The 24,281-nt window shown below is 46.4% G+C and overlaps 1 protein-coding gene and 1 long non-coding RNA gene across 5 annotated transcripts in view; one reads left to right on the top strand and one right to left on the bottom strand.

The window, feature by feature from the left end:
* Nucleotides 1-24,281, top strand: part of MAMDC4 (MAM domain containing 4) — a 49,899-nt gene that overhangs the window by 21,042 nt on the left and 4,576 nt on the right. For all 3 annotated transcript variants that reach the window (XM_075579082.1, XM_075579084.1, XM_075579083.1), the window contains 17 exons: nucleotides 770-860; nucleotides 1,825-1,923; nucleotides 2,757-2,861; nucleotides 4,905-5,036; nucleotides 5,258-5,388; nucleotides 7,698-7,806; nucleotides 9,724-9,831; nucleotides 10,479-10,613; nucleotides 11,526-11,656; nucleotides 12,323-12,542; nucleotides 13,053-13,190; nucleotides 14,941-15,071; nucleotides 16,494-16,584; nucleotides 20,203-20,352; nucleotides 20,937-21,071; nucleotides 22,465-22,592; nucleotides 23,930-24,035. In XM_075579082.1, the coding sequence (XP_075435197.1) occupies nucleotides 770-860; nucleotides 1,825-1,923; nucleotides 2,757-2,861; nucleotides 4,905-5,036; nucleotides 5,258-5,388; nucleotides 7,698-7,806; nucleotides 9,724-9,831; nucleotides 10,479-10,613; nucleotides 11,526-11,656; nucleotides 12,323-12,542; nucleotides 13,053-13,190; nucleotides 14,941-15,071; nucleotides 16,494-16,584; nucleotides 20,203-20,352; nucleotides 20,937-21,071; nucleotides 22,465-22,592; nucleotides 23,930-24,035 (2,140 nt within the window). The remainder of the gene's footprint in view (nucleotides 1-769; nucleotides 861-1,824; nucleotides 1,924-2,756; nucleotides 2,862-4,904; nucleotides 5,037-5,257; nucleotides 5,389-7,697; nucleotides 7,807-9,723; nucleotides 9,832-10,478; nucleotides 10,614-11,525; nucleotides 11,657-12,322; nucleotides 12,543-13,052; nucleotides 13,191-14,940; nucleotides 15,072-16,493; nucleotides 16,585-20,202; nucleotides 20,353-20,936; nucleotides 21,072-22,464; nucleotides 22,593-23,929; nucleotides 24,036-24,281) is intronic.
* On the bottom strand, nucleotides 760-24,281 carry LOC142472207 (uncharacterized). Of its 2 annotated transcripts, none has more exons than XR_012789625.1 (3): nucleotides 23,846-24,281; nucleotides 4,913-7,044; nucleotides 760-2,839 (listed from the first exon to the last, which is right to left on the bottom strand). It is a non-coding gene; the product is annotated as an uncharacterized LOC142472207 (long non-coding RNA). The 2 variants fall into 2 exon arrangements; XR_012789624.1 differs by lacking the exon at nucleotides 760-2,839 and adding an exon at nucleotides 3,496-4,420.

The raw sequence follows: 24,281 nt of genomic DNA, 5'->3' as shown, positions 1-24,281 counted from the left end.
CTCAAGGAGTAGCAATGACACTGCCTTTGAAGTGGGTGAACCCATGTACATATGAAATATATATATTTTTGGGGTTACACTACAGATGAGAGTGGCTGACTGGACTGATTTTCACGCTCCAATTTCCCTCTGTGCCTGGGACGAGAATGATATTTCGGACATGCTCATCCAGTCCTAATCTTACCTACACACCTCAAATGAATAACTCATTTCGTTGCCGGCACATCTGGCAGCATAGGGGTTAAGGTATTAATTCTTTCTAGATTGATGTGGCTTCATCTGAATGTAAAAACAATTAGAATTGAAGCAGGAATCCAAAGCGTTGTGTTCACCAGAGCTGATCCACATCTTTTTTTTTTTTTAAATGTAAGCTCTAGCGACTTGAGATTCGAACCGGTTTAGTTGCCGGTGCTTTTCCTCTCCCTTTAGGGAAATCGGAATGATGCCCAAATCTCGTGAGACCCGCAGGCCAATAGGAAGCCGCAACATCATTGTGGGGATGACGTTGCGGCTTCCTGTTGGACGCTTGCGGCTGCCATCTTTAAATGTCCAGGAATGAACACCGGCAACTAAACGGGTAAGTATCTCAGAAACCAAATGGGTCCCCAGAGAGAGAAAACAATGGGGTTCAGCTCCGGAGGTACTCTCTGGCAGTGTGAGAGTGTTGTGATGGGCTCTAGCATTAGAAATGAAGAGCAGTAATGCCGGAGACTGAGATTGATCAAGGGCTTCTACGTAACCCCTCCCTGTGCTGTCCCATCTCCTTCAGATTGTCATTGAAGGCACCGTTGGGAATGGGGCTGACCATTTTATCGCACTGGATGATCTTATCTTGTCACCGGGATGTAAGGTGGTAGAGGGTAAGTGTAAGAGGAGAGGGTACACAAATACTGCTATGTAACGCCGGCAGCAGCTGTAAAGACAGAGCTTGGGGTGCTAGCTCTACACTGGGTTTTAAGAGTATCTGCTGATTCTGCAAACACGTGAATGCACGTCGGGGTGTGACTGTGCCCTGGTTATGCGGCTCAGGGGTATGAGAGAAAGTTTGGCGGCACGGACTTCTGCTTGAAGCTGTTTGCGTGAAAATCCCGGTGCAAAGAAGGTTTTGGGACCACTCATGTCTCTAATATAAATAATGCAGCTCTTTGAATGGTGGATAATTACATTTATTTTGTGATGCTGGAAGCTGATTATTTGCTGCATTAATTCTCTTCCTTTTTAGTGCCCTCTAAACCAATGTCCAAACTGCTGCAGGAACTTGTGTCAGCGGCATCAAACATTTACTACGTTTAGCACGACCTAGAAGATGCATTGTTGCAATAATGTTGTTTTCGTGGCGTCTCTACGTGTGCCGCTTGTGCATACTTAGAGATCCCACTCCTTATAGCACTCGCTGTACGGGAACAAAAGAATCGCTGTGCGCCATATGCTGACAGGGGTCTGGTACTGTGGTAGGACGTGTGTTTAAATGAATTCTGTGGTATGAAGGCAGTGGGCGCTCAAGAAAAGGTTTCTTTATTGAAACGACATATTCCGCCTACGCGTTTCGCGCCAGGAATAGGTCGGGCCAGGAATAGGTCGTTTCAATAAAGAATCCTGTTTGCAATTTACACGGTGCTATGGAATCTGCACAATCAATCATAAAGAGTTTATTTGGAATTCAGACCTCTTGATCTGAAACCCGTTGCTACTGGCCTGAGGAACGACATTCCTTGTCCTCTAATCCTTTCATGAGATATTACGATGTTGTTTGCCATCACATTGGTGCACCATGGAGGTAGGTGACCCTACATTTATGATCGCCACCCTTTTTGATTTCTGCAGGGAGGACTCTCGAGAGGTCGAAAGCCGAGATTTGGAGCTCGCCGATCGGTCAACACCAGTTCAGTAGCGGTGTTAACGAGATCTGCAACATTACGGAAGGTAAGTGGCGGCGATACCTCTGTCCTGTTTAGTAAATACATTGTGCAGGAGTACAGATGTTAAAAATAGACATGTTGCTACATGCACCTGGAATACAGGTTTAATACTTTAGCTGACGAGGTTCTCTGCGTTACGTTAGAGTACGTTGCTAGTTACTGTCCATGAGACAGGCCCGCAGGGAGTGTAGACCAACCCGTACCTGGCATCTGGATCCTAAACGAGTATGAATAGTGGGGTCCGGTTCCTGGGTCAGGGCAGGGTGCTGCCGCTTAGTCGAGGTCACGGTTCCAAGGTCAGGGCAGGAGAGAGGCAGAATAGTAGAGGTCACAGTTCCAAGGTCAGGGCAGGAGAGAGGCAAGGGAGTCCAAAGGCAGGCAGGGGTCTAAGACAGGCAAATCTACAAATAAGAATACCAGCAGGAGCAAAGGTACTGAGTACTTTGTACAGGCAATGACAGAGTGGGAATGAGGAGCCTTATAAAGGGCAAGGCCAGGTGCAACCAAGTGCCATTACAATCTGAGGCTGACTTCCTGTTTTGGTAGCCATCTTGGTGCACCCAGGGAAGTCAGGAAGCATCCATGTTGGTACCACAAATCCTTACACTCTGGCAGTGAAAGAGTTAATACATCACATCATTTGGAGGAGTCTGTGACTTGCTCCTAAACCAAGTGTTCTATACCAGGAGGTACGGTAGCAGGAAGTATAAGTGCAAAGCCGAGGGGATGCGTGTTGGTTGGGAAGGTTGGTGGAATTATTGATTCGCTGTTCATAATAAATGTTTTATTCACTTTGAAGTCTCCTCTGCCTCCCATCCTGGGGGTTTCTCCTTCCAGGGAAGTTTGATTTTGAGAGCGGTGAAGGACGATGGAAGGATCGCAGCGTTGGGAGGCTGAGGTGGGGGACAGAAAACCGAACCCTGCAAGAGGGGGAGGCCAGGGGTAAGAAAATGCTCCACATACTCATTGTATACACCCAATGCATCTAACGCACCGCATACTGTACGAGACATCGGCAAAGCGAATCCCGCCAACATCTCGCACCTACACTCTTAATGATTCTGGGGGGGGGGGAGGTGTTAGTGTGTGTGTGTGTGTGTTAGTGTGTGTGTTAGTGTGTGTGTGTGTGTGTGTGTGTTAAAAGCAGTTCAACTGGGCGTGGCCAAATATACAGAAATACCCAATGCTACATCCAATGTGCCAGAAAATACATAGCAAAATATTCACAATGTTGGTATTCCCATGAGTAAGGGACGTTTTAATTATTTTACTATGTATTTTCTGTCACATCGGATGTAGCATTGGGTATTTTTGTCTTGTTGTGTATATGAAACACTGATTAACATGCTTCATGTAGGCTGAACTGCATGCTTTCAACATGCCTTACACCAACACACAAAGGCATTTCTTACTAACACATTTCATACTGACACCGTGCACACTTTTATCATACCTAATTCATGTACAGTACCTTCAGCACAGGTCTGTGAGGTCCCAACTAATCTAAGCGGTTAACAGGAAGTTAGAGGGTTAATCCTGGTAATAGCCTTAGGCCTCAATTATACCAGAAAGTGCAGAGCGATCCGGTGACGTCATCGTAGCGACGCGCACATGCAAAAGCGATTTGTGGCGCTACTGCAGAGGAGACGTGACCAGTTGGTTTGTTGAAGATGCACTGTGATTGGCCGTGTAAATCGCGTGACGCGGCCGTGGCCTGTGAAAAAACAAATCTCAAATCTCTTCATGAGACCGAAGCTTTGCAGCGCGTCGCAGCGCTACCGTCCCGATTGGTATGTGCGCTTTCATTGGATACTATTGTTTTGCGCGGCGTCGCCAGCGATTTCTGGTATAATCACGGCTTTAGCTTAATGTTGCAAGTGGCTAGGATGCCAATATTGGAAAGTGATTACGGCAGGTGTTACCTGATCTAGGGTGACCCTGCATAGGCTAAGGCCGCCATTATTCTGCCCAGTTACAGGGTTGGGGACAGTGATGTCACTATAGGGTATATCAGATGGGGGTGGAAGGTTCCAGATCAGATCTTAGTGGACCCAGAGTGATGGGGATCTCATCAGTAAGATTCATTTATTTAATTAAGGGTAAGCACTACATTTCTTATTGTCTACTTAGCGAAAGTATCCCAGGGTAGAGCGGTCCTATAGATACATTCTTGAACCAGTCACCTGCCAAAGAAGCATAGTGAGTTCCTTGTTCCAGGTTGTCTTCAAGGAGTTACTGGGGAATTTCTTAGGGTGGGTCCCTGGGTTCTGTTCCCAGTAATAGGATGGAATGCTTGGGAAATAGATTGCCCCTGCTCATATCTCCCATGGTTGAGGAACACCTGTTCATATGTATCTAATCTGCAACAAGAAGCTACCCTTTGTATGAAAACCGCACCTGTTTATCCCTGTTATTGAAGTATTCAAATAAAGTTAGAGAGAGTTCCTGGCGCCCATTTAATTCTTGCTCACCATACCAGCCCTGCACAAACCATCAGCCCCCTGAGAATGAAGGAAAAAGAACTGCTGAGTATCACCTACACCAGGGGTGCGTAAACTGGGGGGGGGCGTAACATTTTCTGGGGGGGGGGAGCAGCACTTAGAGGCCCTGCGCTCTTCCCCATAACATTTAAATGAAATGCTGGGGGAGCGCGCGAGGCCTCTGTATGTCCCTTACCTGGTCTCCGCCGGCTTCTGGCGACATGTCGCCATAGCAATGCGGAGTCAAATTACGCTGCAGGGTCACATGACACCACGTTGCCATGGTGATGTGACGTCAGAAAACGCCAGAGAAAAGGTAACGGAAAGGATGAGGGGAGGGGGGCGAAGACAAAAAAAATTGCGCACCCCCGACGTACACCACTATAGAGACATTAGGATCCCTTTGGTGTGGCCCCTCTTCTGTTGGCCGGGGGAAGAGGTGTTACACATGTATGAGAGTATGTTTCTCTGAGTAACCAATACCCCTGGTGTGTCTTTTTCACAGGGTATTACCTGGCTGTACTTCATGCTGGGGGGCAGTTTCTGACAAGCGCTGAAGTTCACAGCCCGACTTTCTGTCCTTCTGGACCCTCTTGTGCCATCAATATGTTCTACTACTTCAACAGTGGCCCTGCAGGTAAGTCCTGGCTGGGAGAGTAACATCAATAACACGGCATCATGTTCTTAAACCCACTGACCTTGACACAGGCCCCACACCTCTGTTAGGTTGGGCAGTGTTGAACTTATCTTTCCTACCCAGTCCTTATCACGGGTATAGAGATTACAAGTCCCACATAGGAGATGGTTGGGAAGCTCTGTTGTGATGCGAATGCCTCATATGTGTCGCTGTCTTTTCAGGCTCCCTGTCTGTACGTGTGTTGGATCCCGAGTTGGGGACGCACACGCACGTCTGGCACAGCCAAGGAGAGCAAAGCACATCCTGGAGATCTGCCGTGATCACGCTGGGTGAGAGGCAGCGGCCGTTCCAGGTATGCACCCTAGAGAGGATATAATAGACCTTCAAATATTCACCTCCCTTCCAAAACATGTTTTTTATATATACTAGGGCTCAGCCCATGCACGCTTCGCCCACCAACTCCGCCCTCTGCAAAATAAAGATGGGTTTGACTTTTTTCTTTCCCTACCTTCTCTCTCTCATCCCTCCACTCTCTCTTCCACTTTCTCTCTCTCTCTCTCTCTCTCTCTGTCTATCTCTTCCCTCGCTTCTCTCTACTCTCTCTCTCTCCCCCCACTCATCTCTCTCTCCCCCACTCATCTCTCTCCCTCCCTTCTCTCTCTCCACCGCATCTCTTTCAATTTAATGCCTTATGATGTCATCAATTCTTTCCGCCTTTCTCACCTTCTCCAGCATTCTTGCTTTCTCCTCGCGTGTCAACTGACTTCCTCTCATTCTTTCTTTGTCTGCTTTCTTTCTAAACAATATATTGTTTGTTCAAACAATATAGCTATCTGGCATATCTGCCACCAGGTTATGTGCATTATGATGTCACTGATGAGTTATATCTCACAGAGGGGCGGACAAAATCATTTTATAATATAGAGATATATATTCTATATATAAAATATATTCTTCTTTGGCTTTTTTTTGACATCATATTTTGTGTGTCTTGTAATCAGTTGATTAATATTGCAATAAGGCACTGCAGTAATTATTACTGAGATGATTAACTAGGAGATAATAAGTTCTGTGCTTTGTGCCTCTTGGCTTTCTCTGCTGCTTTTTCTGTGCTACATTACGTTTACAATGACATTTGATTTGGACAGATAACAATTATACGGTCATATGGTATGGTATGATCTGTTCCCCAGATGCACTGGTTACTAGAGAATGCAGGATCGGGGCAGGAGATAGATGGAGCTCTCGGGGCAGGAGATAGATGGAGATAGATGGAGCTCTGGGGGCAGGAGATAGATGGAGCTCTCGCCTCAGGGCAAGAGATAGATGGAGCTGTCACCTCAGGGCAGGAGATAGATGAAGGTCTCACCTCAGGGCAGGAGAAAGATGGAGCTCTCACCTCAGGGCAGGAGATAGATGGAGCTGTCACCTCAGGGCAGGAGATAGATGGAGCTGTCACCTCAGGGCAGGAGATAGATGGAGGTCTCACCTCAGGGCAGGAGATAGATGGAGCTCTCACCTCAGGGCAGGAGATAGATGGAGATCTCACCACAGGGCAGGAGATAGATGGAGCTGTCACCTCAGGGCAGGAGATAGATGGAGGTCTCACCTCAGGGCAGGAGATAGATGGAGCTCGCACCTCACGGTAGGAGATAGATGGAGCTGTCACCTTAGGGCAGGAGATAGATGGAGGTCTCACCTCAGGGCAGGAGAAAGATGGAGCTCTCACCTCAGGGCAGGAGAAAGATGGAGCTCTCACCTCAGGGCAGGAGATAGACGGAGCAGTCACCTTAGGGCAGGAGATAGATGGAGGTCTCACCTCAGGGCAGGAGATGGGTGGAGGTCTTACCTCATGGCAGGACATAGATGGAGCTCTCACCTCAGGGCAGGAGATAGATGGAAGTCTCACCTCAGGACAGGAGATAGATGGAGATCTCAGGGCAGGAGAAAGATGGAGTTCTCACCTCTAAATGTTCTAAGTGACGAGCAGCTGAAACAGCAAAAAAGTCTGCAACAAATCAGAGAAAAATGCTACTGCATAAGAGGACTAATTTGATCTTCACTCATCCCTCTGATCTCGGACATCAGAGTCAGATCTGCCTTGCAGCACAAGCTGCAGTTTTCCCACAGAGCACTTCCAGTTCATTTCATAATTTGCTCTACCGTCTGCTATTGCCCACTAGACTACCCACACAATAATACTAATATGTTTTCTTGTATACCACTGACAGTGTACGCAACTCTGTACATATCATTTTTGCAGGCACAAGTCCCTTAGAGCTTACAATTTATGTTTTTGGTGCCTGAGGCACAGGGAGATAAAGTGATTGCCCGAGGTCACAAGGAGCCGACACCGGGATTTGAGCCAACTTCCCCCGCTCCAAACTCTGTGCCACTGTTTTCAGAGTCGGCGCCTTTTACTCACTGAGCCACTCAGTCATCAAAAAAATGGAATGTATGTTTCTTATATAGAGCTGTCAGTGTACATCGCTGTATACAGTGCTGTACATAGGAACACAAACCTCAGTTCATACCTGCTCATCCCACCACAGGCCCTAAACAGGGATCTGGTAGGCTTGTTACACGCTGCTTTGCGACACAATGTCTAGAAAGCCCTCAACGGCTGGTGGTCCAAGAGTCAGGTTTGGTCTTTGATTCCAGGTGGTGCTGGCTGGTTCAGTGGACCCGTTGCCTGGCGGGAGGTGGGGGGCGGCAGTGGACGACATAGAGTTTGTAGGATGTGGGAAGGTGGACACTCCCAGTGACACAGGTATGTGACCGCATCCCTTAACCCAGGGGTGCGCAAACTGGGGGGGGGGGGGGGGGCGCGGCGGTTACAGAGACTCACGCTCTTCCCCAAAGCATTTAAATGAAATGCCGGGGAGTGCGCGAGGCCTCCAACTCGCTTACCTTGGCTTTGGGCGACGCGGCGCCAAAGACGCCACAGGGTCATGTGATACGGCATCACATGATGCCGCAGCGTCACGTGACGTCACATGACCCCAAGGCGTCATTTGACGCCAGCACAAAGGTAAGGGGGGGCGTGAGCAGTGGGGGAGAGCAGGCAGAGGGGCGCAGCACCACAAGTTTGCGCACCCCTGACTTAACCCTTTCACCACTAGTGCTATTCAGGGTCCTAAGTTTGCAATGAACTATGCTGTAAGAATGGTAATATATATGGGAAGTCATACTCAGGAACATGTTAACATGCATAATCAGACTCTCTCCTATGATACATACAGCTAAAGGTTCCCTTAAAAAACACCTTTTTCAAGGAGGCCTATCAAATACTATCGTGATTTGTTTATTTTACTTTTATCCTAAAACCGCATACGCGGAGGGCTGCCTGCAACTTCCATCCCTTACACACACACGGATCCGCTCCCCCGCCCAACACACACACACGGATCCGCACCCCCCCCCCTTACATACACACACTTCCGGTCCCCCGCCCAACACACACACACGGATCCGCCCCCCCCCCCTAACATACACACACTTCCGCTCCCCCGCCCAACACACCCACACGGATCCGCTTCTCCCCCCCTAACATACACACACTTCCGCTCCCCCGCCCAACACACACACACGGATCCGCCCCCCCCCCTAACATACACACACTTCCGCTCCCCCGCCCAACACACACGGATCCGCTCCCCTCCTCCCCTTACATACACACGTATCTCCTCCCCTCCACAAACACATTTCTCCTCCCCCATACACACACGTGCGCTCCCCTACCCACACACACGTATCCGCTCCCCCCCCCACACGCCCTCCCGGGGGAGGAGAGATTGTTCTTTGACATGCCCAGTGCTATATTCACATTTATTCACATTTAAAAATCGTTTCAAATCGGTAATTATTTTAGAAAATAATATTTATTACATTCTGCAACTTAGCTAATTACTTATAATTGTGTGGATTGTATTGATACACATATTAAAATAACATGAGACTTAATGGAAATTAACTCTTCCAACATAAAAATAACATTAGGAAAAGGGGTGCACGCGCCCAAGAGCTTACAATCGAAGGTATGTAGGGAGAACGTATAGAGATAGTAAGAGGGTGGTAAGGTAACTGTGTATGGGGGGGGGGGTACTTTTGGAGCTACTGAAATGCTTCATAAAAGAAGTTCGCTTTAAGGCCTTTGGAGGTGCCGATAGAGGGTGCCGGTCGGATATTGAGGGGAAGGGCGTTCCAGAGGTGTGGGGCAGTGAGTGAGAGATTTTAGGTGGGAGAGGGCTTTAGATACAAAAGGGGCAGAGAGGAGACATCCTTGGACAGAACGCAAGAGTCGGGGCAGGTGTATAACGAGAAATTAGGGCCGAGATGTAAGGAGGGGCAGAACAGTGTAACGCCTTCCAGAGAGGAGGAGAATCTTGTAATTAATAAAGGATTTAATGGGTACCCAGGAGACGGATTGTAGCAGGAGAGAAGCAGAGTCAGATTAAAGAGAGTGAAGTGATCACACAATAAGAACATCAGAAGTATGGAAAGGACTCCCTGCCCTGGAGATCCCACCGTATAAGAGCTAAGGTGGGAGACTGCAGGAGACGGTTGTGTATTCCTTATTGACATGCAGAAATACTCATTGTTTTGCGAGGATGAGCACTGGTGGTGGGTTGTAAGGAAGTCTCAGTCCTGATGCATTGTGTTCCTAACTCTGTTGCTCTGTCCCTAGCCCCCGTAACCTGTAACTTTGAGACGGGCCTGTGCGGCTGGTACCAGGATAAATCAGAGGAGATAGACTGGGAACTGGGCACCCTATCTGACCACACCACAGGCAGCGGTGAGTCTTAAGCACCAGATCTACCAGTCCTAGAGGAAACAGATTCAGTATGCTGTTCTCTTAACCCTTGTGCTTGGGCCTGCAACGCCCGCCAGTATTTTCTTCTTTGAAGTAAGGTAGCAGCCATCTTGGATTTGTGATGTCCTTTAGTTTACCGGAAAGATAAAGTGAATTGACATTCAGTACCAATCACTCTGGCTTCTGCTTCTCCAGTAACAGCACAAGCCTGTTACTCTCCCCCCCAGCTGACGTCTAAGGCATCCATTCAAGGGAATGGACAGGTGTGTGCCATTTCTGGACAAGCAGAAGGCACAGCCTGTATGCATTTAAACCTTCCAGTGTCCTACATGATGTAACAAATCCAAGATGGCTGCCCCCAGACTCCTGAGAAGAAAATACAGGGCTTTCCAAATGAATGAGATGTTTTAGATTGTCTCTTGTGTAGATTTTGAGGCTGTATATTAGAAATGATGCCACCTGCCTGTAACCTCCGTTCTGCCAATGGCTGTTTACATTGGCAAGGAAGGGGCAAATCTGGGTCGTCATCAAGGTTCTTTATAGAGTGGTTTGCTTATTCTCCACCTTAAATGTCATTATTTGCCTCAAAACAGCTTCAATTTTTGGTAACAAGTGCTAGTCTCTCCCAGGTAACTTCCTGTATGTGGATGGAGGGTCCCGGATGGATCGGGGTATGAGAGCACGCCTTCTTACTTACCCACAATCCTCTGGTTCGGGGACGCAGTGCCTCTCGCTCTATTACCGTATGTGGGGCCCAGATGCAGGTATGTGCGGGGAAAAGTTGTCAGGGCAAAACACGTCTCCTTAATGCGGCTGTCCACACTGGTCGCCATTTTCTAAGAGCTCTATTCTTGCCCTTTCCAACGCTGTTTTTATTTTGACAATGTGATGCTCCGTTAAAGAGAGAGGCGCGTTTGAAATAGTAAGTGTCCCGGGAGATTAAAATGGAGCGTTCCCTCGTGCAGCGTAAAGGCTTCCATGTTAACTTCAGAAGCCAAAGAGTTAAAAAAAAAAAATCATGTTTTTTTTAACAGTAGAAATACATTTGTTTTAAGTTGCTGGGGGCTAGATATTAACATTATATGAGTTTACGTCATATAGGCTTCTAGGGGGGGCTGCTGATTTTAATCTCTTCGGGGCCAGAGGGGCCTGCACTGCATTACAAAGACGCAATTACAAAGAGATGAGAACCCATATTTACTTAGCAGTGCGTTGCTATTCGGCCTTCTGACCTTCTTCATTCACTTATATGGTTTCTTACAGCAACTTGAGTTGAACTGCGTGGTCAATGTGGCCCTATATTCTATGTAAGGGACTTATGGAGACAATTTTGACATAGCAGCATCATAGATTCCTTACTACGGATGGTCAGGGGCTCCCCATTGGGATAAACATTTGCTGAGACCTCTGTGATATATGTCATGTATATCTGGTGGTGGCCAACTGCAGTCCGCAAGAGCCACCAACAGGCCAGGCTCAAAGACAGAGCCACTGATTGAGCCACCTGTGCTGAAGCAGGGGTATCCTGAAAATCTGACCTGTTGGTGGCCCTTGAGGATGGGAGTTGGCCACCCCTGCCGTATTTCTATGCATTATCTGTCATTTTGCTGTTGTATGAAATCCCTGTAATCCCACATTGTAATGTGCATGTTCCACCTGTGTCCCGTCCAACCCAGGCACCTTGAACCTATTTGTCAAATATGACGGGGAGGAAGACAAGCTGCTCTGGACCAGCACTGGTACCCACGGTAATAAATGGCACCAGGAATCTGTCACTCTCCCACATCCACCAAACAGACAATACCAGGTAATGCGGCTCAGAGATGCAGAACACCGCGAGGGCCCTGTGTATAACGGTCCATGGCCGTTATAAAATACTGTATGTGCAGATAGGAAGCTGGAGTTTGTGCAGGATCGTGTGTCTGTGTCCAGAGGAAGTCGGGAAATCTGTGCGTGTCAACGTAGAATGCTGGGCGTGTGGAAATGGGATTATAACGTGCTGCATTAAGACATTTCTTCATTGACTCAGGAGCATTGGTGAAGTGCAGGAGTTGGGTTACCGCTGACATTAGCTCCTCTCCCTCTCCTGGGCCAACCAGGGGTGTAGCAGCCATATTATCAACAAAAAAAAAGCCTATGCTTATCATCAGTAGTGTATAAAGTATGTGTGGGACCAGTGCAAATCCGTGTTTGGACTAGGTGCATGTACATGCGTGTCTGCTTCACTGTGATTGTATGTTCATTAGTGTGTGAGTGTGTGATAGTGTAAATTTGTGCAGTGGGATTGAAGAGCATCAGGTGCTACGATGTGGGTTGAGCAGCTACAAATGGCAGAGGACCCCATTGGCTACTAGTGGGGTCTCTGTTCTGTATGTTCTGCTATTGCTCTGCGATGTGTTACTAGCTTCTCTGACAGCAAAAGGTTAACCACATCTGTGCTTACCAAGTATTTGCTCCATCACTCCCCTGCCAGCTGGTTCTTGATGCTGTTCGTGACGGTTCTGTGGGACACATTGCAGTTGATGACATCACTCTGAGGTCCGCCTCCTGTGCTGCTCCCACACGCTGCTCTTTCGAGGCGGGATCCTGCGGATTCTCCTCCCAGGGGACATACACATGGAAGCTGCATCAGAATCTGCCTGTTGACGACCGCATAGGACCTCCCTATGATCACACACTGCAGAGTATCACAGGTAACCAGGGCAGAATGCCAGGGGGCAGCCCAGAGAGAGGAGCAGGCGGACCGGAGGGGAAGGGGAAAGAACAAACATTTGAGAAGAGGTACCAGAGAGACGATTAAGGAAGGAATGGACAGTCTGGGCAGTGAAACTAGTTGGTAGGGGAGTGGAAGCAGATTGCGGGGTAGGAGAACGCAGTGAGGAGTAGGAAGAATAAAAAGATGTTGGCGAAGGATAACGGGAGTTGGGGGGGGGGAGAAGAAACGTTTACGATCTTTATGGGGACTTTATGGGATAGAAGGGAGGTAGAGGAACAACAAAGGTTTGAGTGAAGAACAAAAGTAGGAGTGAGTTTGAGGAACAGACAGAGAGACATGCTTAATGGAGACATACCAAAGACGCTGGGTGTATGAGATCACTGGAGGGGGGGGGGGGATATCTCTTGATTGGATGTGGTCACATATGGAAAATGGTTATGTCCAGGGGGATGTTTTTCGTAACTTGGTGCCTCATGTATATCCTCAGGGCATTACATGCTGGTTGATACCAGTGCGGCCGCTTTGCCCAGTAAGAAGTCTGCTATTCTGACATCGGGCGAGTATAACCTTGTGCCTAGTGAGGGATGTCTGAGCTTCTGGTACCAACTGGGAGGCAGCAAAGCAGGTGAGTCAGGGAAGCCGAAAAAACACATAAGAGGGGGAGCAAGGGATTAGATAGTCAATAATAAATATGAATATATATGCAATCTCCACCAGTGGGGGTAGGGAAAATAGCACAAATATATGATCTTACTACTCACACGGCCATGTGTAAGTAAATACACAACAGAGGTATCTTTACTTGTCTTTGTCTTTACTTGTTTTTGCTTTTGACTTTTCTATGGAAATCCTTGACCAGATGGTCCTCGGATCCTCCCAATAACATATACACAATGTGTAGGGAGCAAAAGATTAGACGAAATCATTTCGCAATGTAGCAGGGGAGGTTTAAAGTGAATAATGCTAATAATATCACAATACTCACACGGGCATGTGTAAGTACACACACAACGAGGGTTTTTTGTTCCTTTAAAGTGGATCCAGAGATCTCTATCCCTCCAGTAATGATATTCCTCCAGGTGCCAGACACAGCTCACACCCACGTGATCCCAATAAAATGTATATGAGATGTGTTCAATAGTGGATAAAAGTGCATTTATTATATAACAACAAAACTCACATGTACAACAGCCCAAATCAGCAACACCGCTGACCGTGTGCAATTCAGCATATAGGATTCTAGACGCCGCATCCGGAATACAGGATCAGGCAGGAGATCTTTGAACACAGCACACTCGGTCAGCTACGGAGGCTTCAATGGGACAAACTTCCTTCAGTGTATGAGCAACATGTGTCGCCGATGCCACGGCTTCATCAGGCTCTGTGTGTACTAAGGGTCTTGGATAGATCCTATTGGGGCTGCAGCAGACTGGGATCTACATTCTAGCCCTCATTCTCCCTTGTGTAAGGGGAGGGCAGCTACATTCGTAGTTACGGTAACATTGTGTTATTTTCTTTCTGATTTAGTCCTATATACGAGTTAGCGCCCGAGTTCTTTTTGTTTTACTCGAGTCAGGGAAGCACCAAGCAATACCGAAGATGTCTGTGCTGTGTACACATAATCCACCCACTTTTCCATCTTACGGGCCAGGCCAACATTTTGAGGAAACCTTAACCCCACTTGCCTGAGACACCTCAGAGTACATTTGAAGAGGAGACCTGTGAGGTTTGGATAGCCCTCTACACTATAATCTCATCTATGAAGAACTCCCACGTCGGTCCGTCAATGTATCTCAACCTACAACGAATATAGTATGGTTTAATAATGGTTTAATTCTTCATCTAATATTGAACAATATTAATCTAATACCTGAAAAAGCTTGCACCCAGTAACGGCTGGATCTAGAGACCATTTTCCAAATGGAATACCGAGCCAAATTGAATTCTTGTGACTTTGAAAAACAGATTGAAAGTCAGATTGCTATCCCATTTCAAACAGCCACATCTGCAAATAAAATGCCAGAGTGCTGCCAAACCTTATCATATTTATGACATCCCAATTTCTGTTCCGAGAACTTGACAAGCCATCGCGTGTAAAAGGGAAACGCTTATAAAAAGAATTTAACAAAATGTTTTTGTATTTGAAGTATACCTTGTATCCCTATCCATGAGATCCCCGTCACTGGCTTACTTCCCAACATAACATGCACTTCTCCCTTCTTCACTCGAGTGTCATGAACAACAAGTGTCTGCGTTCAGGGCTCATTCTTTGAAATGTAGTACCACTTTTCTTTTTCATTAGTTTGCACAAATCACTCGTGATGAAGCAGCTCTCCGTTGTAAAATGGGGCTGATGGTGATACTGCTCTTGACAGGGACCTTAAATGTGCATCTGGAGGAGCAGCCGGGTAAGAAGAAAAAGAGACGCCTGCTGAGTGTGAGCGAGACGCACGGGGACAGTTGGCACTATAAGAGCGCGACTCTCCAGTCTGAGAGAGGGTGGACGGTAAGACCTACATCTTGTGGGGTTGGTGGGGAAGGAGAAAGAGAGCGGGTAAGTAGGGATGTTAAAAATAGGTGGATGGGAGGAGAAAGAAGGGAAAGGAAATGAGGGGAGAAGCAAAGATAGAAGAGGAGAATGAGAGATGCAGAGACGATGAGGTGAAGTGGGAAAACAATAGAACAGAAAATGAGTGGAAGAGGTTGATAGATTAGGGGAAAAGGCAGGGGGGATAAGGCTGCGCTTATAGTGCTGGCGACGTCAGCCTGCGGTTGCTGGAAAAATCAAATTGAAATGACTTCCAGTGATCGCGACCAAGCTGTCGTGTCGCGCTTACTATAAGTGCACGCAACAGCGTCAATGCATTTGTTTTGGTGTCGCTGTCGCCAGCACTATAAGTGCGGCATAAGGAATCCAGAAAGAGAGAGGGTGGGAGGGGTACAGAGGGTGACTTAAAGATAGGGCTTAGATAAGAGAGGTCAAAGAGAGAAAATAGAGAGAGCTAGGAGCAGAGGAGAAAACCACAAATAAGTGCAAAGAAATGATTGAGGGAGGAAAGAAGAGAATAAAAACATGAAACACACAGTGGGTGCTCTCTGTCTCTCTGATCCTCCCGCTGTCTCTCTGATCCTCCCGCTGTATCTCTGCATCCAATCCATCTATCTCTGATCCTCTCGCTGTATCTCTGCATCCAATCCATCTATCTCTGATCCTCTCGCTGTATCTCTGATCCTCCCGCTGTCTCTCTGATCCTCTCGCTGTCTCTCTGATCCTCTCGCTGTATCTCTGATCCTCTCGCTGTCTCTCTGATCCTCTCGCTGTATCTCTGATCCTCTCGCTGTATCTCTGATCCTCTCGCTGTATCTCTGATCGTCTCGCTGTCTCTCTGATCCTCTCGCTGTATCTCTGATCCTCCCGCTGTATCTCTGATCCTCCCGCTGTCTCTCTGATCCTCTCGCTGTATCTCTGATCGTCTCGATGTCTCTCTGATCCTCTCGCTGTCTCTCTGCATCCAATCCATCTATCTCTGATCTTCCCGCTGTATCTCTGATCCTCTCGCTGTATCTCTGATCCTCCCGCTGTCTCTCTGATCCTCTCGCTGTCTCTCTGATCCTCTCGCTGTATCTCTGATCCTCTCGCTGTCTCTCTGATCCTCCTGCTGTCTCTCTGCATCCAATCCATCTATCTCTGATCGTCTCGCTGTATCTCTGCATCCAATCCATCTATCTCTGATCCTCTCGCTGTCTCTCTGATCCTCCCGCTGTATCTCTGATCCTCTCGCTGTCTCTCTGATCCTCTCGCTGTCTCTCTGATCCTCTCGCTGTCTCTCTGATCCTCTCGCTGTCTCTCTGATCCTCTCGCTGTCTCTCTGATCCTCCCGCTGTCTCTCTGCATCCAATCCATCTATCTCTGATCTTCCCGCTGTAGGTGAGCTTTGAAGCTGTTGGTGCAGGAGGAGACCGGTCTTACATCGCTTTGGATGACCTTCACATTAGCCATCATCCCTGTCACAAAGCAGGTACTGAACAGTGGTCTTGTTCAAGCCAATATTATATCCCCCTTCCTAGCATTTTTTGGGTTAGAGAGACCAGCAAAGCAGCAGGACGTTGTGGGCAGACTCGTATTGGCGCACGCAGGGGATCCTCAACTTTCAGAATAAGTCTCCTAGTCTCCTAAGTCTCCTAGAACAGCCTCAACCGCCCCCAGCAGCCCGCTATCCCCCTCTCCCCAGCGCTGAGGGAGCAGAGATGTTGCTGACGCAGATCATAGCTTTTCTCCGCTCAGCTTCTTAATACCAGTACCCTGATCAATATTGTCCCTCTCCAGTGCCAATCTCTAGTTTATTTACAGAGAGAAAGAATCCCCTTGTGCAGCACTAAGAAACACCCTCAAGTGTATACAATGAATTTATAATTTTATGATTTAAAAAAAAAACCTTTCTTTCAAATTTCGAAAAATAATAAAACACAAGTTGAAAAAAAAAATATATATATATATATATGTGTTTGGGAGTGAATAACAACGACTAAAGACAAACAACAAATACAATACAATATGTAAAAAATGGAGAACGGTGTGTGGGCGTATATGTGCTACTTGTTAAGCTCGTTAGTGGTGTTCATCTGTCCTAATAGATATTGTATTGACACCCACAGCTAATACTTGGCACAAAAATTATCTTTGGATTTTTAGTGGACAGAACAGAGTCCAGTCTCTATGAATTCTGTTACTATTTGGTAACAGATGAATTAAAAATACTATGTACTATTCCCCCCAGGGAAAGACAACAACTTCTATATATGGGATAAAAAAGGGATTAAATGCCTGGGCCATATTATTAGCGAAGAGAAACAGGACTTTATGTCTTATCAGGAAGTGGCTACTAAGTATGATCTCCCTGAGAACCAAATATGCTCATACATTCAACTGTTAAACTATGGCAGAAGCCTCCACGACTATAAAAGACATATTCTGAAACACAACGCCTTTGACAGCTACTTTATGCAAGATAGGACCCCCAAACACTCCTTAGCAGAAATGTATAAATTAACCAGAGACAAGGAAATGGAGAAAAATAACAGCAAAATTTTAAAAGCCTGGCAACAAGATTTTAAGGAAGTGCAGACAATGGAAGATTTGGTGGTGGGATATACTAGAACTCGTAAAATAATAGTCTCTGAAAGCTGGAGAGAGATGCAATTCAAAATAATGCATAGAGCATACATTCCTTTCATGAGACAGGTGAAAAATGTAGAAGTAGATACCACAAAATGTCCCAAATGTAGACAAGAGAGGGCTAACCTCTCAAACACTGCTTCTGGGATTGTGAGAAAATCTCTATGTTTTCGGACAGATATTAAAATTCAGTGACAAAGGTGGACTTGGGAAAACACCCGCTACCCATGTTATTCGCCAACTCGGAACCATAGCAAATTAGGATAAATAGGAATAACAAAACACTCATTCCAACAGAGATGATCCTCCTAACTGCTAGGAAGGCTATCATGATGAAATGGCTGGAACCAGAAGCCCCAAGTATGGAATTAATTAAATCCCTACTAATCAAGCTCATCACCATAGATAAAATTAATAAAGTCCAGAGAGGAAACAATCCAGGGAATAAATTCCACAATAAATGGGACCTAATCTAAGCATCCTTCCCAAAAAAGGACCAGACTAAATTCCTTGAGAAACAAAAGGAAGGGAACACCCCCGACAATAGATCCCCCCCCCTCAAAGAAATAAATAAAACAAGTTCATTAAAATCCACTATCTAAAGACAAAGACTAAATTAAACACAGTAAACATAATATGTAGAGATGATCCAAACAAGGTTAACGCCTATTGGCGATTAGTTTAATAAGCGCTCCCAGTTTTGAGGGAGTGCTCAGGGCTTCTAGGAGTCCGAGTTATAAAGGAAAAAGGAAAAATTAGGTGACACATACCAAGATCCCAATGTATTGTTCTATAGCGGAAAATGATATCAGATATTTGCTGTTTCTCTCAATGTATCCTTATGTGGTATATATATGTATATGGATGTATATATATGTGTATATATATGCATGTAACGCGGCGGGAACACCAATACATGTATCTATCTCTATGACTTGTAAGTGTATACACCTGAATAAAAAAAAAAGATATAAAAAATACTATGTACTGAAGCTATATGAGGCAAAGGATGCTGGAACCTTGTCCCTATTGATGCACCTAATAAGCTAGAATAGTGAGCAGGTAACTGTTGTTAAAACCTCTCACCACTAAACAGATATTATTTTACTGTAATACTCAAGGTCAAAGGTACCGAAGTGTCTACTATGGTGGATGGCTTGGCGACTTTGTTCAAGCACCAGTAATAATATTAGTTACTTAGCAATTATAGTAGAACAAGATCGCAACAGTATGATAGTAAAATTACTGTCAGAGCGTTCTTGCTGCCCAATGCTGCAGTCTACGAAACGCTCTGACATCCAAGACGCCCTCGCCTCTCTGATGAGCCGCCGTCACGTAGGAAGTGACATCAGACGTACCCGACGTACGTTTCACCACGTTAGCTTCATCGGCGGCAAATTTCCAAGTGATCCACACTCACACACGTACGTACATAGAGTTGCCTACCACTGCCCTATGACGTAGCACCCATATAAGCAAAAAAGTACAAGCTTACAATATCGGCAGTATATAACAGTATATAACCTTGTGTGCATCTGTGGGTATCTTTGTACATACTGTAGTGTACGTGAATGGGACTATAAATCTGTGTAAATCATTGTATATATCAGCGTATTTGTGTATCAGAACCTGCGCATTATTGTGTATCCGTGCTTATTACGATAGTGAATTTGTGCAGTCGGGTTGACAAGCATCATGGGTTGGCATTACAGGGTCAACAGCTACAAATGTGGTGCCGTTAACCCCTTGCAATGCTTTGTAGCCCCAGGCAGCTCAAGGGTTAAGCATGTTTCTGTGTCGGGGATCGCTGGTCCCTCGGGCAGTAAGGGGGCTAACATCTTTACCTGGTATAACTCCCCTGCCTGTGTGTGTATGCAAGAGTGCTAGTTCTACTAGTACGGGTGGAAAACTCCAGGCCTCAAGGACCACCAACAGGTCAGGATTTCAGGATATCCCTGCTTCAGCACAGGTCGAAGACTGAGCCACTGATTGAGCCATCTGTGCTGAAGCAGGGGTATCCTGAAAACCTGACCTGTTGAGAGGCCCTGAGGACTGGAGTTTGCCACTCCTGTGCGAGAGGAAGTGGGCGGAGGGAGGAGCACTGTTTCTACCCATGGGAACTGCCAAAAAAACATAGCTTTCAGCTCCTCTGCTTTGTAATGAGTTGAATGCCTCATTCCAACTACAAACGGTGCATGGGTTTAGTAAGGAAGCCTAGTGCTGTTCAGGCTGAGCAGTATCCGTCCTCTGATTTATTAGTTAATCTTATGTGGTACCATAATACAGTTTAAAGGTATGAACACACAAACACTTTTAAGTACAGGGAAGGCAGATATGGTCTATATATCTCAGTGAGCTTCCAGTATAAGTGGAAGAAGACAGACCACCGGTGAAGCAGCAGTAAATGATGTCCATTCCTGATCAATCCCATGCTCTCCACTCAGACTTTACTCTTCCACAGCCTCGTGTGACTTTGAATCGGGGTCGTGCACCTGGACCAACGTTAGGATTCCTCTGGTGGACACGTATGACTGGGACTGGACGAGTGGAGGAGCGCGCAGCAGAAAGAGCTCTGCACCAGAGAAGGATCACAGCCTGGGGACCCCAGAAGGTCAGGCTAATTCAGATGTGATGGCTCATTAAGCACGTACCCACCACACAAAACATGGTGTTGGACAGGGCTCTTCAACATGGACTGGCTGCTCCTGCTTTTATCTTGGCAGTTAATCTAACATTTAAATGTACATCCTCCAGCATAACAGCGGTCATCAACAGAACGTGTCTCATGGAGAAGCCCTGCTTGATACATATGGTGCCTAGTGTTACAAATGACAGACTAAGCAGAACTACCTTCCTCCTGTCTATGTATTAGCTGGAGGGATCTAGTTGTTTAATGTGTTGTTGGTCAGATATTTTACCAGGAAATATACATACTACTTTTAGGTACACCTTGGGAAGGCATAGGGAGGTGAAGTGGCCTAGGCAGGGATTGAACTCACAAGAGATGCATATTTAAACACCAATGGCACCATCGGTACACCATGCCGTATAAGGCTTTAAGTCCATACACTTATTCTTGCTGTACTTGTCTGTCTCCTACCACGAATACAGAGTTTGGAACCACTGCCATACTGTAGTAAACTTTGTGGAGCAAACCATTTATCAAACCAATGAATCTGATCTTCTCTGCTTCAGGTCATTATGCCTTTGTTGACACAGGAGCACTGCACACCGATGGAAGCTCGGCCTGGCTTATCAGTGAACATCTCCCAGCCACCACTGGGTCCTGCTTCACCTTCTGGTACCGCACTGACTCCGCAGAGCATCACCGTGAGTGACAGCACCCAGCTAAACCAAGAGCTGTGCTCGTCTTTCACCTTTTTTAGATGGTGTATAACAAGTGGTATTCCATAAAATAGAAGGCTAGCGTTATCATTATAATAAGAACATGGATAGATTTGAGCACATCTCCTTAATGGTGCTCTATTGGCTGTATAAGTCCTGAAAGGATTGAGTATCACCTGTAACACTAAGACGGAGAGGAAATCGTTGAGGAATGTGATGGAGGGCTGAGAACCAAGTGCAAGACAGAAGGAAAATTTGCCCCGGAAGTGTGGAAGGAGGTACTTCATAGGTAGGGTTGCCAGGTGGCTTCTCCAAAATTACTGGACACAATGGTGAAAGGTGCGACACACACACTCGCACACATACCCCTCACTGCTGCATGCTGTTTCCTCCTTTCCTTGGCCCCACCCGCAGACTTATGACCCCTCCTCCTGTTTCGCTGCATTACCCAGCAGCAGCCAATCAGGATGAAGGAAGCTGCCCAGCCTCTTAGCAGCATCCCTGCTCTGGGAAATCCTACGGCTCCCCAAGCCGGTCAGGTCACTATGTCCAGAGAGGTAATACCGGTATACACGCACATGTCCAGTATTACCTCTAATGTTTTACTAGTTAGAGTGTCCAAATACAGGACAGACCGGAAACCCTATTCATAGGATTGCTGGTGACTTTCTTTACATGTCCACACTGTAGCCTAAAATGAGCAAGAAGCCCTCAGTAAAACTATTGGTACAGTTTGTTTCTTTAACTCTGTTGAAATATCACAGCTCCGGATTACAATATGGCGAATGTACAAACCGCAGTGCGCCCTCCTTCCGGTTTCTAAAGTCACCGTCATTTTATTTTCCAATTTTGCATGTAAAAATGTTTTGTAAGGGACTGCCAATATACCAAAGGAATACACGGCACAATCTACCCATGTCTCAGACCAACAAGCGTTATACATTCTGGAGACACAGGCAGAAAAAGGCTTGTGCAGTGCAGATAATACAGAAATAACTGGACCATGTATAGTGGTTCTGAGCTGTAGCCAATAGATGTCCCCTCCTTCCCCAGGATGAGTAATGTTGATGTGTTGCATTTAAATCCTATTCTGCATAGAAATACAAAGTGCCCTTTCTTTATCCTCAATGCACCAGTACACGTTTACTCAATATTTCTGTTCTTTAAGAGGATTGCTACAATATTTGTACTTGTTTGATGTGTTGCATTAAACATTACTGTTAAAATTGCTACTGACACGATCGTAGCTGGCATCAAAATATATCCCCCTCCTTTCCCCCTTGTTATTGATGCATCAAAGAGTACATTTAATCATTGTGGTTATTAGCTGCAACATATTTCCCATCTGCAATTTCTGACCATTCTCTCTCCAACACAGACTTGGGGGAACTGATGCTCTTTGTGACCAGTGCACAGGGAATGCTGCCTGTCTGGGGTCTTCTTGGGTACCACAACAATGACTGGCAAGAGGAGCAAATACAGCTCAACAGCACTGTGGAGTTTCAGGTAACATAACCATATTGCTACAGTTGTGTAATCTAGTGCACTGGTTCCCAACTTCAGTACCCAAGGACCCCCAGATACAGACACCACTACACCCCCCCATATACATACACCACTACACCCCCCAGATACACACTACACACCCTCCCAGATACAAAGACCTCCCCACGCCAGATACAAACCACCACCCCCCCCCAAATACAATTCCCCTACACAAGTGCACTTACTATCCCCCCACAAATACACTTACCACCACTCCACCCCCACCAATACTTACAACCCTACACCCCACCAAATACACATACTACCCCCACAAATACTTACACCCACCACCAAATACACTTACCACCCCCCACAAATACAGTTACCACTGGTTGCCACCACCAGGCCCCAGCTTTCTCCAGCTGCTGCTGCTGTCTAGTCCCACACCGGGCCTCTCTCTTCCACCGGTGCCCGCCAGAAGCTGGGTGCACCTGGAAGCCACGCTCAGCTTCCGGCGTGGGATGAGGCAGCAGCTGGGGAGAGCTGGGGCCTGGCGGCAGCAACCGGAGGACCGACCGCTGGACGAACTTCCAGCGCTGGCTGGCCGTGCCAGCCACCAGGCCTGGGACACTAGTCCTGGCTCTCCCCCTTGTCGGCGGCCCTGAGAATACTAGGAGGCAGTATTATAAAGCAGCACATCCGTCAAATATAACCAACCAATTTATTCGGCACCACACCCACTTGAAAATCAACATTGTTACATAGTATATGAAGCTGAAAAAAAGACTTATGTCCATCAAGTTCAACCTATGTTATATTTTGACAACAGTTACTTATCCAATATTTGTATTTACAGTATTTTGATCCAGAGGAAGGCAAACAAAAAACCCCAGTGCCACATCATCTAATGATATCTCATAAGGGGAAAAATAAATTCCTTCCTGACTCCAAATAACGGAGATCAGATTTCTCTCTGGATCAACATCCTTCCCATGAGTACTTATTTGGTATATCCCTGTATACCTTTCCTATCTAAACGCTGCAATATAACTTTAAACTGAGTATATTGAAGCACTCATGCCAAAGGTGTCATCCTCAAGACTGACTGTAATGGCTTCCAAGCATTGAAGTAAGACCAAGTGAGTGATAACATAGAGAAGGAAGGTTCCCGTGCTCTTGTGTAATTAGGGGGCACACGGTTCCACCGATCTCCCAAATCGTTGCCCCTATGTCACACACATGGATATTACTTTTTTTTAAGTGACATCAATTACCATTGCAAAGTGCTTCAAAGGATTCTTTGTACTGTTGCAATGTGATTTCTTTATGTCTCTGGCTGTGCTGCTCTTATCTTACAGATTGTGTTTGAAGCTTCAAAGGGATCTCGACCTCACGCAGCTACTGTTGCATTGGATGATGTAAAGTACACATTGGATACACCCTGCAACACAAAAAAGGAGAAAGGTAACAGCTGCAACTCTCCCCAGCAGGCAGTGAATGAGAAAGCACACCTGTTATTTTCCCTAGTCCCCTTTATCACTGAAAGGGTTTGGATAGCACTGGAGCAGCAGTACTACCTACACTTGACCCATTTGTCCTTTAATTTGTGGCTTGGGGATTGTGATGGGGAACAGCGGTCATGTTCCCAGTCCTAACTTTTCCTATTGTAGGAAGCAGGGTATGAGTTGCATGTTATTGGGCGCTAAACAC

Source organism: Ascaphus truei, chromosome 21 (assembly GCF_040206685.1).
Source record: "Ascaphus truei isolate aAscTru1 chromosome 21, aAscTru1.hap1, whole genome shotgun sequence".
In the NCBI taxonomy this organism is placed as follows: Eukaryota; Metazoa; Chordata; class Amphibia; order Anura; family Ascaphidae; genus Ascaphus; species Ascaphus truei.
Note: the sequence above shows the minus strand (reverse complement) of the source record. Positions and strands in the feature narration are given on the sequence as shown.